We start from the raw sequence: 14675 nt of genomic DNA on the forward strand, positions 1-14675 counted from the left end.
CAGAATTTAACTGGAGTAGGTTTAGCATGTTTTACATTTATTTGCTAAGGGGCTGCTAACTATGCTTAGGGCTGATTAGCGGCGATTCGTGCATGCACCAAGTATGTACCGACATCAATAAAAAGGTTTGGAATTTTGATAGAGAAACATTTATGAGGGGTCAACTTTGATATGAAATCTAATATTTATTATTTATTATTTAATGTCATTTATCAATTAATTATCAACCATCAATATTGCTTCATAGATTCATCATCAAGGAATACAGGCTTAAAGCTTTTGTCTCGTCTCTTATATCCTATGTACGACCTTTGTGCCACAATTATCTGACTGCAAGCATTAACTTGAGCTTGGTTTGCTTTCACAAACCGCATCACAGCATAAATTAGCCCATGGTCCCACAAACACGGATAAGCACTATAATGCACCAAGCCTTATCAACGGGCTTCGACCTAGGAACTCTTCAAGTCTTACTGAGGGGCTTTTAGAGCCATCTCCCAGTGAGTCCTCGATGGGGAGAGCTGTTTGTACTTTCCTGCACAGCATCAACTTTTCGTCAACTGTTAAGCTGGACGGGCAGTGGAAGAGCCTTACTAGTATGGTTTGACTCTCCATTATGCCTTAGGGAAGAAGATTTACCAGTGTGTTAGAAGAACTTGGAAAAGGTTTTGCGGGCATGCCAGGGCTGCAAATTTTTTATCACGCGTGTCTGCATTGAACGGGAGGGCTTAGCTGCTGCACGGCTACGGAGGCGCAAAATGCAAGAGATTTACGAAGGGCCCAATGAAATCCATCATCGCATCTTCCGTTCTGTTACCATCTCCAACACCAATAACAATGTCTTCACCATCACCAAATGGTGCAAACGTAGAAGCGGGGCCCTAAACACTGCAAGGTAGAAGTGGAAGGGTATAATCCTATACTACCAACACACTGCGTGGATCTTTGTCTTTATTTCCGATTCAATTGTGATATCAGCTTCCATATTCTCATAAGTTGTTACCATCGGTCGCAAAATTGCTTTTGATATTGTCAGAAATGGTAGCGGCAGCGGAAGAGAAGTAAATTCAGTTTTCCAGAATTTCAAGTCGTTCTTGAATTCACCTGCAACAATTTCCGAGTGCTGATTCTCCAAGTATTCTGCAAACTTACGGATTGCGATGATTTCCTAATGCTTGAGTAGCTATAAAAGCGGGAAAATCCTTCAGTAAGTTTTGGAACGACATGCAAGCCGCAACGAGTGGATGGAGAACAGCAACAAAGAAGTGCTCTCCAGGTGACAGGGACAACAGCATAATCCGCATTTTATGACCTCCAGCCATGTTGTATCTGTGATTGACTTGGGGAATTCCCACGGCTTCATGCATTTCTTGCCCTTCATCAATCTGGCGAGACTCGAGGTGAAATTGATATGTTCCATGATGGCTTTGGAATGTCGCATAAATTTTAGGGACAAACGTATCCTAAACAATGCTATGTGTCTGGTTTTGGTCATGGGCATGTGCTAGTTGCGCCTTCAATGGTACCCTGGATTGGCCATCACCCACTGCTGATGAAAGTCTGTCGTAGTTCTTGATGAATTGACTCAAGAAAGGTTCCGACTTCCGCACTGGATGATCCTGATCATTGACGCTGACTTTGCAGGTGCCGTCGAGAATTTCTATGCTCTTATGACCTGAATCAGGAGTCACTACCTCTGCAAATAGCTGATAGAAGTCGCGTTCAAACGTTGGAATCAGTGCTGTTGACCAAAAAGCAGGTTTAGAGTAGATTATACGGTCCAGTTGAGAGGCATATCCAGCACCATAAATTGTCCCAATGTGGATGACTGAAGCAGCTAGTTCTTTTTGTCGTCGATGCTCTGCCAGACCAGCCATGTCATATTGGCGGCCGAATAATTTGCCTCTCCAGGCCGTCGATAGTAGATACGACTGAAGAGAAGAAGATGAAAAGTCTAAAGTGTTTCCTTGAAAACATCATTCAGATGTATGTTCCCCTTTACCTTGGGTCTTGCGCCTCTCGGTAGGATTCGCAAGGTCGTGTCGCAAATTGAGATGTTTTCAGGAACTACTCTCAATTGTTAGCATGAACGAAAATTCGGAACTAGGATTTACTCTCGATCTATTTGCACTGCCGCAACTGAAGCTGGAAACACTCCCTTAGGCTAATATTGTATGACAACTGATTCCAACTTTTGATGTATCTCACATATTTACATTAGCTAGCCCGCTGTGGACTACTATAATGGCAGTCGCATACCTCCTCCTCCTTAGCAATATCCACCCGTAGGTTGAGGGCTTTCACCGGCCGAGCTGCAGGCCTTGATGGAACCTGCAAATTGGTAATGAATAGTTAGCTCCGTGGGGCGAGACTTTTGAATAGAAGATCTGATAGAATTGCAGAGTTGTGTAGGGCCAAAGACGACTTGTGGATTCCTGCACTACCAACTGTTTGCTCTGTATGACCAACGGGCGACTTAATATTGCTTATTAATAGCTATTCTACTTTTTTGCTAGGAAACCCCTCGCTTTATTACCGGGAAAAACGCGACTCTACCATCCTCCGCTCCGTCTGCATTACTTTCGAGGCTTCCAACTACATGCAATTTGGAAAGATTGGGCGCGGTGGGCTGGAATTTCCAAACCAAGACTAGCTCTCGGATAAAAATCACGAATAAGCTGTGTTTGAGTAGCATTATTTGGCCTAGAAGTGTCAATACTTGTCGATATATCACAATATTTGGCCAGAGTTCGGGTTCTTACGATGTGATCCCTTGGGCTCAACTGTCTTGGGCTGTTCATGTTTCTCGAGACATTCAATATCATATTCATCCTTGGGAGCAGAACTCAGTATCTTCAGAACTACGGCTTCGATAAGCTAACCACGAGCATGACTTTCGGTACTGGCTTCCCACATTCGGGAGCGCCCATCTGGAGAAAGCATATTCAAGGAGCTCAAAGTATGGAGCACTTAGGATCCATAATAAGGTTTGCACCTCCAGTGATGACGATTCGAACTTTGCCCGTTACGTAGTTGCTGGACTGCTTGGTGAAGTAGAAGTAAACTTGAGCTCCATGCCATATAAATGGCCATGGAAGTGCCGTGCCACTCGAAAAAAGTAACAAATTCTATTGCGAATATTGCATGCGATGTCCCAGGCCCATGATATGTGCTAATACCGACAGCATATTACCCAAGAACTTCCAAATGACGGAAAGAGAGCAAGCTTTTCTACCAGATAGAACAATCAGAGCCTGCAATCGTGGCCGATGTACATATGTATAGGAAAGATGCAATATGAGCCTACCTATCTCATGTGCTTTCAGACTCCTGCGAAATATACAAAAGTAGAGAACCTATAACGCTGTGGTTGCTGTGCACTACCAATTAGAATTTCAAGCAAAGTTGACATATAAGTGATTCAATGGATCCCCTTTCGGATATCGAACTTGAGCCTGAACTATCATGTAAAAACTGATCGTGCCTTGATCTACTAGCTCCAACTATCAATAAAACTACTTCAATTACAGAAAATGTGATATGAGATTCAGCGCAGGCCGTATTTGATGATTTCAAAAATATCGAAGACGAAGTCACCTCTCTTACATACCTATCTAAGAGGCCTAGTCTACTAGACTTTAATTGGAAGCTACTTTGCGGGTACCATTGTTGCTGTGGCTGAGGGAGCAACTAAGGAGCTTAGATCAGGCGACATGATATGTGGTGGTTCGCGTTGCCTGGCTACCCGTAGTTTTTTATGTTGATAGCAGGAAGCTTTCTTTCATTCAAAGGTTCAGGACTGAGAGTATAAAGTTTCATTTGATAGAGTATTTATTCCCAATCAGATTAGTTTCAATCAAACAGATCACTACCCCTCATCATACATGTGATACCAACTGTGAGTACGGCGCAGCATCCCAGATATCTCGAGGTTCTAGTGATTAAAATGTAATGATAGCTAGTTATCGACGTTGCTCTTACTCGCAATATACTTCAACACAGAAAAAATAACAACACAAATAAACCCACTGGACCGGATTATAATGTATAGTCTGTTAACCTTCACAGAAGTCATCTGTCTCCCGATATGTCCAAAGATGATGAAGTATTCACTCAAAGCGTGAATCTGATAGAAATCTTTTAGTTTTGCATCTACGGATGTTTTTTATATTCCCCTATTTTCTTTTCTTTCACCCCCGTGGCCAAAATTTCCCTCGGTCCGACTATTGCAGCTTTCTCAAAATATATGGATATGCATATCACTAATGAAATACAATTTAACCTAAAGAACTCCCCGTCAACTATCCCTCCTTGTGAAAAGAAATTAAGCTTACAGTAAACAACAGGCTTTCAGGAAGATAGCCCTAAGCCATCGAGGATATACTACTTAAATATAGAGAGATATCGTACGCATTGCTCCCAATGAGCTTGTATTCTTGACTCCTTAAGTTTTCTCTGGTAAGAATATTCAAGAACTCTGTGGAGATACATATATTAGTGAGAAAATTAGATATATATCGACCCCAGGAGAAGAGGCTCGAAGTATTCGTAAAAAGGGACTTTCAGAGCAGGGGTGAGGATGTGGGAGGTGTTATATTTGAAGCAGACGCCCTGAAATATCGTGAGGCTGTAAGGAAAGTTTCACTGGCATGCAGTAAGAGGTCTCTTTGGGCTATGGAGCCCGTGGTTCATGAACATATGGAATATTTTGTTGAGAGGATGAAGGAATTTAGGAGTCGTGATGGAGGTGTAGGGATTTTGCAATGGACTAATTGGCTAGCCATAGACTTGTCAACAGATTTGTCGTGGAACAAAAAGACGAGTCAAGTGAAAACCCGTGCGTCTCTCCCGAGTCCCTAGATTTCCCTCGCATGCATACGCCAGTATTCTCATTTAACTTCAGAAACTGACACCAATGTCCCACTCCCACACACAGTAAAAGACTCAGTACATCTAGAAGCAATCCTCGCTTTCAACCCATTCGCCACCGTCATCTAGGTCTTCAAGCGTTTTCCCCTCCTTCACACCCTCTAATATCTCTTTATACCCCTGACCAAGCTTCCACCTCCATGACCATGGTAAAAACAACCCGCAAATCCGTAATGCGACGAATCTCACGCACAGGAAACACCAAACACCCTGGTTACTGTGATCACATCCTACCCGCCGACAGTGCAGTTCCCGCAACTCAATCTGAGCTCACATACACAGGTTCACTCACACAACAGATACAAGAGCTCATTCAAAATTTCCAGTGAAATATCACCATACTTTTCAAATCTTCCCTCTGATTTCCCTCGTTAAAATTCTACAGCATTTAGGCTCTTCAAGTAAGATGAATAATGCGCTGTAGAACTAATCTGACAGAGTTCCAGAGCTTGCAAATATTATTTATGTGCTGTTTTGGAGGAATTACTCCGACGGCTTCCACAGAATAATACGGGGTTGCCTTGTTAAGTCCTGGCGCTATGGTTGATGGATATTATGTACTGAAAGGAATATTCAATTTCATTTCATGTTCTTCCCCTTCTCCCAGTTTTACCTCCAGAAATCAACACAAACCCCATTCATCTCCATCCCCATCCCCAAAAATTAATCCTCACACTCCCCCCTAGACACACATCCAAACTAGAATTTCACCCTCTCCCACAACCCCCACTATTTTCACAACTCCAAAAAATTCCATCCCCAGCACTGGCTTCCATCCTCTCATCCTCTACACGAATCACTATATACTAAAGATACACTAAGCTCACTTCATTTCTTCAGTTTAGGGCCTCGAGCATATTTGGGAAGAGAAATGGCCTGGATGCATGCAGGAAAAATTGTTTGTGGCTAGTTATAAGGTAGTAAGGATGTTTGATTTGGGAAGGGTAGGCGAGGGGGGGGGGAGTATGGGAAAGATGGGACGGATTGGGAAGAGAGATTTGATGGGTTTAGAGATGTTGGAGGAAATGTTGTTGCATTATGGGCTTTTGGTTAAGTCTGAGGTTAGAGCGAGACTAGGACTCCCCTCCCCATAACTTTAAGAAACTTCGCCAGCGGGAAATGACGATACGATACGATATTCAGCTCCGTGGTTACTCTAACATATCATATCTCTGATACAGAATTCTAAACTGTAGCTCATATGAGCAAGTGCATGTACATTTCTTTATACCATTTATCGATACTAAATTTTTCCTTGCTAGTTGTGATTTTGCCATGCACTGGAACTGGCAGCCCAAATGCTTCGAAAGTATGGTACACTTAATTGGAATCATGGGCGATTTGGTTTTGGGATAGATGGTGGGACACTTGTCCCGTTCCAATGCAGTGGAGACTTCTTCCTCGTCAAAAATTCCAATATCTGCTCGGCATACCACTGTCCTTCGCAATTGCGATGTCGGCTCATCTTGAAAGTAGATTTCTTCCCTCCAGTGTTTCTGTCCTCATCTCATAATCTTTCAACACATCGTTAGAGGGAGGACGTCACCTCTATCCTGGCTGCTTTATGTTATATGTTGAATGGAGAGGGTGCTATATGTTGATAGAGGTCCAAAAATCCTATTTGATTCACCATTGTTACCAAAATAGTGACATGCAGGTTCTTGCTGCACCTGCAGAACAAATTTCCGCTTCTCGCCGCCATCGATACCATCGTACAAGAGTTTGTTTCTTTGCTAAAATTTTTGTGAGATAATCCCAGCCATAAAACAACTCCTTCAGAGCTAGCTGATCAAGACAAATCGAGTTTTTTTATAACGAAAAATTGCGATTTATTGGGAATCATTATACATGGAAGCAAAAGCTGCCGCCGCAAATTTTCAGAAAACTCCCTCCATATATGTCATCAACGCCTCTTTAAACCCCATTTTTACATGATTGTATCAACCAGCACTCAAAAGATCAGAAGAATCTCCACCAGATGAAGATGATCATGAAAAGTCCAAGGCCACCAATCGGTCCATATTGTTTCAACATCAGCTCCCAATTGATTCTTACCGCTGCTTTGCGATATTTCTTACTATCTTCTCTCAGTCTGCTGCTAACCTCACCCATACGCTCTAGGTTGTCTCCTCTATAAAGCAAGTCCTCGATGTTCTTGGTCATGACTTTAGTAACATCTCGAAGTTCATCATTGAGCTTGTCAAGGTTTTGAGTTGCTCGTGTATCGGAATATGTGGATTTCGTCCGCGAAATGAAAGTATCGAAATCCATAAAGGCATATGGTCGTAAAGTCGGCGAGTGTACTTGGGTGGCTGGATATGTGGTGTTGAATTCAGTGCAAAGATCTGAGAGATAGGTGAATGCAAGCTTCCGTGGATATGAGCGTTCGCAGATGCAGAGGAAAACGATGTCGTTGGCAATCATGTAACTATGATACGTTAGAATGGTATGGATGATATGTCCAAGCTTGAAATCCAGTCGCTGGTCATTGAAGAAAGATCAGGAGATACATCGGCGCAAAAACTTGGTAATTCGCTGTTTGTGTATCACTTTCAGATCTCAGTAGAAGTCCAAACCTGCACTTGCATATTGTCCCTTGCCATTACACTTTATGAGATCTGGTGTGCAAGGCCTGATGGTTCTAGCCCATGCTGAACCCACAGCAAGAGCTATAGAGCCAACCAAAAATGCGATTCATCCAACCCAACTTAAGGATATTGTGTTTCTCGAACGTACTGCATAGTATATGGACCACTATCGAGAGTGGCTTGTTCGGCGGAATTTCGATTCATTTTTCGGAGAACCATCTTGACTTGCGACTTGATCTCTGCCAGAGAAGATTCAGTCTGGGAGGCACATGAGTCAGTTTCGCAACAATCAACATAGGAACAACTTGCGCACCTGCTCATCATCAACTGAGGCGCATAACATAAGGCCTACATGGTGAGATTAGCTGTAGTCCAGAGGATGAATAGACAAGCATACCATCCAGCCTGGCAATTTGTGTAGATCTAATCATCTTAACTGTTTGTATCTGAAGTTGTATCTGAAGCTCTCGTGGTATGTTTATCGAACTTGTAGCGTGTTATTTTATGATATTAATTCATGTATCGCAGATCTTGTGGAGGTATTGATTCAGTGCCTCGAACACCAGAGTGAAATAATTCTTGAGAAAAGTAAAATTGACAAATTTGTGGAAGTGTCCAAAAGAAATAGATTACTTCAAATTACTACCTCCTAGTAATAAGTCTTATGTCACTTCAAATGAATTCGAAAGCTGTTCCAAAGTAAATGCATCTTCATGATCCTGGTCGGGACTAAGTTTATCCGAACACCGACATGATAATCCTACTCCTTATGGTACAAGACTACCAATGACGCACTATTTGAGAATAAGACTCTAATAATAGGTAGTTCACATTATTCATGTTCTCAAAAGAGCATTTTGGTGAGTTTGTGTTTGCTTTCCTCAACTCTCACTTCACATAAAAACTATATTCTTCTTGGGAATCCACTTTCTTTCTAGGAAAGAAACCCCTTTGTTTACGACTTTGTGACTCTGGTTCCTGGAGAGAGAATCTTTATTATATCATCTGCTGGATCATTACTTTTTCTTCCTCTTTCTCATATTTCTCTCCATCTCACCCGTCTTTCACCTCCTTCCCGTGACCGTTTTTTACCCTGTCTCTAATGACTGTGAATAGTGCACCTACTGCTCCAGTGACGGCAGCTCCACTGAGCTCGCCTGTTCTGGGGACCGCGGATTCTCTAATCAATCCCCGGACGGCGGCAGTAGAGACACCAATCCCGGTGTCAAAAGCCTCGTCAGCCACTCACAACGAGGCTATTGGGATCCTTGGCCCGACCGATCCATACCAGATGGCAGCACGGCAAGTAAGTAATATTTGATTCATCCTATCACGTGCCAAAGATCTGGACCTTTAGCTAATGTCTAATTGAGGGGATGAACTTGGCTCCTACCAGGGAGAGGGAACAATTGCCTGTTGAGAGGCCACTTAGCCCTCACTTCATGATTTCCTCCTGTTCGAATAGAGCAGACGTCCCAACGCCATTCAATACCCCTCGCACAGATACTAGACAAGATTCTCATATCCTAAAAGCTTCTTCCAATAAAGGAGAAGAGAAGCTAGCCCTCAAGGAGGTAACACCTCATCTCCATGGTGATAGATTAGCCGATAAGGCTCACCTCCGTGGAGGAGGGCCAAAGAGACGTCGTGGTGGTGCAGCTGGCCGTTCTCGCAAGAAGTCAAAATCTGACCAATATGCGGATGTTGACCAATTACTATCTGACTCCAAGTCACCTATCTTCAAAGGAAATGCAAACATTAAGGTAGATATTTCAATTACTAGTGTCAAATTTTGGCTAACATTCGCCAGGCTGTTCTTACCCATCCAGTGGCAAAGAAAACTATGGTCGACCAAGGTGAACCATATCCTTTCGACCAGATGACTGCAAATGAAGTTTCAACTACAGTGGCAGATTTTAAATCAGATGGAACTTGCGGGAGATTCGATTCAGACTGGATGGTACAAGCTATAGAAGCATCAAGAATTCGCGCATCCGGTGGTTACGATGCATATTTAAACAGTCAATTCGCAGAGAACTGGGGTGAAGACGACGAGGAAGTCTCGGATGAGGAGATGGAAGATGTCAACGACGAAGCAAAGCGTGAGAAAGTAAAGGAGAAAGATTAAATTGATGTTCAGCATCTTCCCATGCGATGTGGAACCTTTTCCGTACTTCGAATTTCGCCTGGTCATCATTCAGTCTCGCGAATCATCTACCAATGTTTATCGTAAATGAGAATTGTCGCATCCATAAGCGTCTACATTTCCGCATTTTTTCCGCCTAATCTCTCATACCTTTTATACAGCCAGTACTCCCATATCATAATCTTCTTAATGAGCATCCTGGGTCTGAGCTTCTCCACCACCACGACTTTCTCACACTCAAATATACAACTGTCTCTCAAAACTCAGGCCCTCATATTTCGATCTCAATTTTCATATTTTCATTATATCATCATTGTTATATCAGTTTAGATACCCATTGGCGTTGCTTTTTTTTTTTTTTAAAAAAAAAAAAGATACATTTGATGAGGATTTCACAGAACTCGATTCTGACGCTATATTTGGCTGGATTCTAAAATCTTTATCTGAAATTTAATGCTATGGAGTTCGGAATTTATAAAAAAAAATATCACAACTCATCACGGGAAGGAGTATGCATCAACTACGGAAAGCTCAATGTCATTTGTGACTAAGTGTCTGAGAGGGATATGGATAATCAAGATCATAAAAATTAGCAAAGCACCTATAATTACCATACTGACTAATGACTTTTATCTCGAATGGTTAAACTCCCCGCAATCTATTGATCTACTCCTAGAAATAGAATTTAAGATGTAATTACGCTAAATCTCTAAATATAATAAATCTTTATTTATTCACCAAATACTGTAATTACAGATACTCCACTATAAGTATGTACACCACTCAACCACCATATCTCGTCCTAGCCCAAATTTGATCACGGGACAAGTATGAATCTTTGCCTTGATGTTTAATCAATATCATGCCATACAATCCCGAGCCCTAGCCCTAAACTGCGCAACAGGGCTCCGTGGAGCGGATTATTGCTCTGATGAATAAGCTGCGAGTAGTTCATTTGCAGGATAGATTATTGAAAAATACGAATGAGTTATTTGTGGAGCGGATTATCCACGGATTGCGGATTATTTCTGTACAGCCTATGCATAGCATAGTAAGTGCCTACACTCAAAAACCTCTGATACCATAACTTTGAAAATCAATCGTCACTGTGATTCGCAAGGAAAAGGCTTAAACTTTGAGATAATATTTAGCCAGAAAAAAGTCAAAATAGGCATGGCCGTTCAGGAAAAGGTCTTCGAGGAACGTGGGAGGGAGAAGGTACTTCAAAACTTGGAGTCTGGCTCTGGAAAAGTCCGGTCGAGGATATTAGGCTATGTTGAAATCTATAGTGATGTTAGTTTGGTTTTTTATGTAATATTTTGAGTGAAGATATGTTACTTACAGATATCGCTGGGATTGCGAGAATTTCCTCCTTTTGTAAACCATAAGTTTTATTCGGAAAAGTTTCGAGCCATTCTTTTTTTTGCCAAGCCATGCAAACTAGTTCTAATCTAGACATAAATTCCGATCATCTTTCTCGAAAATTAATTAACTGCTGGTAGTTGGTGATTGTACGGTTGTCTTGACAAATGGGGTGTCGGAAATTCGTGTTGGATGGCCTTCGATATCGTAGAGCTTTTGCCAGAGCATTCTTCGAGTTCTTAGGAAATTGCTTGCTGAATATCACTACCTCGAGGGGGCGTATTTCGCGATGATGAGGGTTTGATGAAGCGTGTGAAAGTGACTGCCATTATAAGGACAATGACGAGGGTATCGGATGGGAAATTGAAATGTCGTGTCGGATTCGATGAGAGGTGAAAAATTTGGTTTCAGGTATTTATAGTTCGATCGAATGATAGATGATATTTGTGTATATTTGGTCTATGATTGAGAAATATGGATTAAGTTGGAGCAAGATCAATCCTTTTATATGGTAACAAGTTTGGATGTGGAACCTAACGATTAGCCTTACCCTTGGTCGACTTATGGTGAGATTACAAGTCAAATCCAGTGATCCTTTTCATTCTCGATCCTTCCTACCAGATTTGCTAATTTCTGAGCCGGCGCTGATCAATGAGATTTTCGCTGGCAATCGATATCCAGAATAATCCACAAGGCATCTTCGCGTGCTGGCGAACCGTTGAGTCGGAACAAAAAGACCACTTGGTTTCCGACAGAACTTGACGCCTTCCATGACAAATAATCTTTAAAGATAGGAATATTACTTGAGACAGGTGATGGAGAATTTAGGAAGATGAATAAATGGAGAAGGAATTATACTGTATATGCTTATGGCTTTATTTCTCAGGGCTTCAAACCTTCTGCCGTGAGAATGGTAAACTGTTGAAGTCTTCAGCCTCACGTGGTACGTTTCACATCTTGTGTCGTATGCCATAGTCCATTGAACTTGTCACAGCTTGAGCGTTTATTATTGATTCTCCAACATGACTGCTTGACCTGAATTCGGATATTCGATGCCACCAGCAGGGCGTTGAATAGTTCGAGGTAGTCTAACCATGACAACTTTTGGCCTCCTGAACGCAAAAGATTGAATTTACTTGAAACAATGGGTCCATTCAACGGGTCAATCATTCTTGCAATTCGATATTCAAAGGCTTTCAAGCATCAAGAGCTCGAATCCGCATACCCTGGCCTTGAGTTTAGAGAAACTGCATACTGCACTAGCAGCTGGAATCCGTGCATGAGGATGAAATATTCCCTGTGACTGTCCCCGATAACCTTATATCGTTGAATGGAAGTTAAATATCCTTTTTGCGTTTCGATTGCAGAGCTCAAATGTCAATTGGCTCGTCGTCGTTCTAAAGCAAGGTGGATTTCTAGAATATCACGTGCAATGGCCCGGGCGATTGGGACTTTTACCACAAAAGCGTGAATAAGGAATTATCCGCTCAACAATCCTACTATCCCCTCCTCAGATTATCTCTGCATAGTCTTCAATATCATTTAGTACACTACCGTGACTACCTGTGATGCAACTATGTAGTACGCACACTGCGCCACACTGCGCCACAATTCGGGTATCTAAGACGAGCTTTTCAACTAATCAAAGATTTTTCATATTTTTATATTGCTTACCTCCAGTGCCCTCCCAATTCTCATATCGATACTTATTTGATCTAGGTCAGGCAAGTACAGAGTATCTTGAACGAATGACATACACATCTCGGCTATTGGCACTTGGTATGGGAGAGATACCTCGGAAGCTGGCTTTCCCCACGTTTGAACAGGGGTTTGGGAGATCATCGGAAAGTAAGCAACTCCGTATTGTCCAACCTCCTTTCCTTCATTTTCAAACCGACTTTCTGCTGAGGGTCATATACATTCCTTCAAAATACTGTGAACTTCGTCGATAGTGAAATTTATACCTCTTCTGTGTATCCTAGGACACCAAAACGATTTATTGATTGAGATCACCAGCGTAGCCAATCAACGAGTTACCTAGCAGTAATCATCATGTCTAAGAACAACTATAAAGATATCATCGTCACGATCAAAAACCGGATTGGTATCATCAAGGTTATATAGCTATACAAATATGGCATCAAATGTCGCTAATATACAATTAGTTCAATCGTCCCCAAGCTCTAAACTCCTTTGGAGGAACTCTACTTCCAGAAACAATTGCTGCTCTCCGGGAACTAAATGAGCATCCCGACACTGTCTTTACCGTCTTGACCGGTGAAGGAAGATTCTTTTGTGCGGGTGCGGACGTGAGACGTGCGTATTTCACTCCAACTCTTAGACTACGAACGTACTGACATGTGATACCTAGAGAATGGTGGACCAGTTTCTGAGGCAAAATATGCTAGCGCTGCGGAAAAGAAAATTGCATATCTCTCCAGATTTACCCTTGGTAAGCACTTCCTCCGCTTCAAGGTCGACCGTAAAAGCCTAACAGTCTAGCTCTCGAACTTATGCGTTCGATAATTGATCACACCAAAGTGTTCATTCTCGCCATGAATGGTCCGGCGGTTGGAGCTGGCGCAGCATGGTTCCCTGGAGTAGCTGATATAGTCATCGCCTCTACGTCAACTTACCTCGAAATTCCATTTTCAGCGCTAGGTTTGGTTCCGGAATGTGGCTCAGCTATCTCACTAACCCAATCCATGGGTGTTCACCGTGCTAATGAGTTCCTCATGTTTGGAAGGAAACTTAACGCTGATGAGATATTATCATTTGGCATTGCTAATCGGATTTTTGAAAAGGAAGGGTTCGGAGAGAAGGTCACTGAATATCTAGAAGGTTTGTTAGATATTAATGATGGTAAAAGTATGATGGAGGCAAAGAGGCTGCAAAATTTGCCATTAAGAGATTCAAGAATATTAGCAGTGTATAACTCGATCGATGCACTGGCTGAAAGATTTGTTGATGGAGCACCCAATGCAAGATTTCAGGCTAAGAGGAAGGAAATGGAAGGTGAGCTATCGAGTTTACTTTTGTATTGATGCTGGCTGGCATTGGGCTAATATGAATTTGCAGCAAAATCTAAGAATAGAACTTCGAAAATCTAGGATGGGGGCTGAGCGAATCAAAGAATACATTAGACTTTGGTCATTTTTCAATAATTATCATCTGACAAATGACAATATACATATTCTTCCTCCAAGACAGCACAGGAAGGAAATTGTTCTTAACTTATTGCAAACCGCAATCTTGCAATATCTCGTTATCACCACTCTTTGAGCCTAAGGATATCTATACCGGTTTCAATATTGGCTGGATAATTCAAAGATTGAAGATTCTTAAAAAGTTCGATTCCTGAAGTATGGAAAGTCCAAAAATTCTTCTTTGAAAGGATGATAAGTGAATTTTTCCATTCGTTTTTCTTCGGAATTGTCTTGTTCGATTGGTGAAAAGGAAAAGGTGCAATCGTCTAGCCTGGAGGGGATGATGGTTCAGTTCGTGTGCCCACACCCACATTAGCAAAGTTGCTAGGACTAAGTTTCTGGGATATTCCTACAGTCGAGGACATCGCCATGGGATAAGATGGGCGATCATAGAAGCATTGCTATCCGAATGTCCCGTTTATCCTGATGAAATTTCACATTAAT

At 42.0% G+C, this 14675-nt stretch overlaps 10 protein-coding genes across 10 annotated transcripts; 6 read left to right on the forward strand and 4 right to left on the reverse strand.

Moving 5' to 3' along the window:
• Positions 1–1463: 1463 nt before the first annotated feature.
• SS1G_08762 (hypothetical protein) lies at positions 1464–1877 on the reverse strand (the record flags this gene model as incomplete). The annotated part of the gene is made up of 1 exon (XM_001589948.1): positions 1464–1877. One exon carries the CDS (start codon positions 1875–1877, stop codon positions 1464–1466), a length of 414 nt encoding a protein of 137 aa, XP_001589998.1.
• Positions 1878–2244: 367 nt separating this feature from the next.
• On the forward strand, positions 2245–2464 carry SS1G_08763 (hypothetical protein; the record flags this gene model as incomplete). The annotated part of the gene is made up of 2 exons (XM_001589949.1): positions 2245–2285; positions 2413–2464. The coding sequence occupies 2 exons, from the start codon at positions 2245–2247 to the stop codon at positions 2462–2464; spliced, it is 93 nt and encodes a 30-aa protein (XP_001589999.1).
• Positions 2465–2889: 425 nt separating this feature from the next.
• Positions 2890–3285, forward strand: SS1G_08764 (hypothetical protein; the record flags this gene model as incomplete). Its single annotated transcript, XM_001589950.1, has 2 exons — positions 2890–2987; positions 3186–3285. The coding sequence occupies 2 exons, from the start codon at positions 2890–2892 to the stop codon at positions 3283–3285; spliced, it is 198 nt and encodes a 65-aa protein (XP_001590000.1).
• An 802-nt stretch (positions 3286–4087) lies between these two features.
• Positions 4088–4998, forward strand: SS1G_08765 (predicted protein; the record flags this gene model as incomplete). The annotated part of the gene is made up of 3 exons (XM_001589951.1): positions 4088–4120; positions 4528–4837; positions 4937–4998. 3 exons carry the CDS (start codon positions 4088–4090, stop codon positions 4996–4998), a joined length of 405 nt encoding a protein of 134 aa, XP_001590001.1.
• Positions 4999–5468: 470 nt separating this feature from the next.
• Positions 5469–6023, forward strand: SS1G_08766 (predicted protein; the record flags this gene model as incomplete). Its single annotated transcript, XM_001589952.1, has 2 exons — positions 5469–5486; positions 5775–6023. 2 exons carry the CDS (start codon positions 5469–5471, stop codon positions 6021–6023), a joined length of 267 nt encoding a protein of 88 aa, XP_001590002.1.
• An 865-nt stretch (positions 6024–6888) lies between these two features.
• On the reverse strand, positions 6889–7948 carry SS1G_08767 (hypothetical protein; the record flags this gene model as incomplete). The annotated part of the gene is made up of 4 exons (XM_001589953.1): positions 6889–7357; positions 7666–7775; positions 7831–7865; positions 7915–7948. The coding sequence occupies 4 exons, from the start codon at positions 7946–7948 to the stop codon at positions 6889–6891; spliced, it is 648 nt and encodes a 215-aa protein (XP_001590003.1).
• Positions 7949–8808: 860 nt separating this feature from the next.
• SS1G_08768 (predicted protein) lies at positions 8809–9645 on the forward strand (the record flags this gene model as incomplete). The annotated part of the gene is made up of 3 exons (XM_001589954.1): positions 8809–8823; positions 8891–9280; positions 9328–9645. 3 exons carry the CDS (start codon positions 8809–8811, stop codon positions 9643–9645), a joined length of 723 nt encoding a protein of 240 aa, XP_001590004.1.
• A 1241-nt stretch (positions 9646–10886) lies between these two features.
• On the reverse strand, positions 10887–11098 carry SS1G_08769 (predicted protein; the record flags this gene model as incomplete). The annotated part of the gene is made up of 2 exons (XM_001589955.1): positions 10887–10934; positions 11006–11098. 2 exons carry the CDS (start codon positions 11096–11098, stop codon positions 10887–10889), a joined length of 141 nt encoding a protein of 46 aa, XP_001590005.1.
• Positions 11099–11961: 863 nt separating this feature from the next.
• SS1G_08770 (predicted protein) lies at positions 11962–12195 on the reverse strand (the record flags this gene model as incomplete). The annotated part of the gene is made up of 1 exon (XM_001589956.1): positions 11962–12195. One exon carries the CDS (start codon positions 12193–12195, stop codon positions 11962–11964), a length of 234 nt encoding a protein of 77 aa, XP_001590006.1.
• An 882-nt stretch (positions 12196–13077) lies between these two features.
• SS1G_08771 (hypothetical protein) lies at positions 13078–14135 on the forward strand (the record flags this gene model as incomplete). The annotated part of the gene is made up of 5 exons (XM_001589957.1): positions 13078–13140; positions 13191–13341; positions 13397–13477; positions 13528–14040; positions 14104–14135. The coding sequence occupies 5 exons, from the start codon at positions 13078–13080 to the stop codon at positions 14133–14135; spliced, it is 840 nt and encodes a 279-aa protein (XP_001590007.1).
• Positions 14136–14675: the final 540 nt, after the last annotated feature.

The sequence above is a fragment of the Sclerotinia sclerotiorum genome, genomic scaffold (genome assembly GCF_000146945.2).
Source record: "Sclerotinia sclerotiorum 1980 UF-70 scaffold_12 genomic scaffold, whole genome shotgun sequence".
Lineage (NCBI taxonomy): Eukaryota > Fungi > Ascomycota > Leotiomycetes > Helotiales > Sclerotiniaceae > Sclerotinia > Sclerotinia sclerotiorum.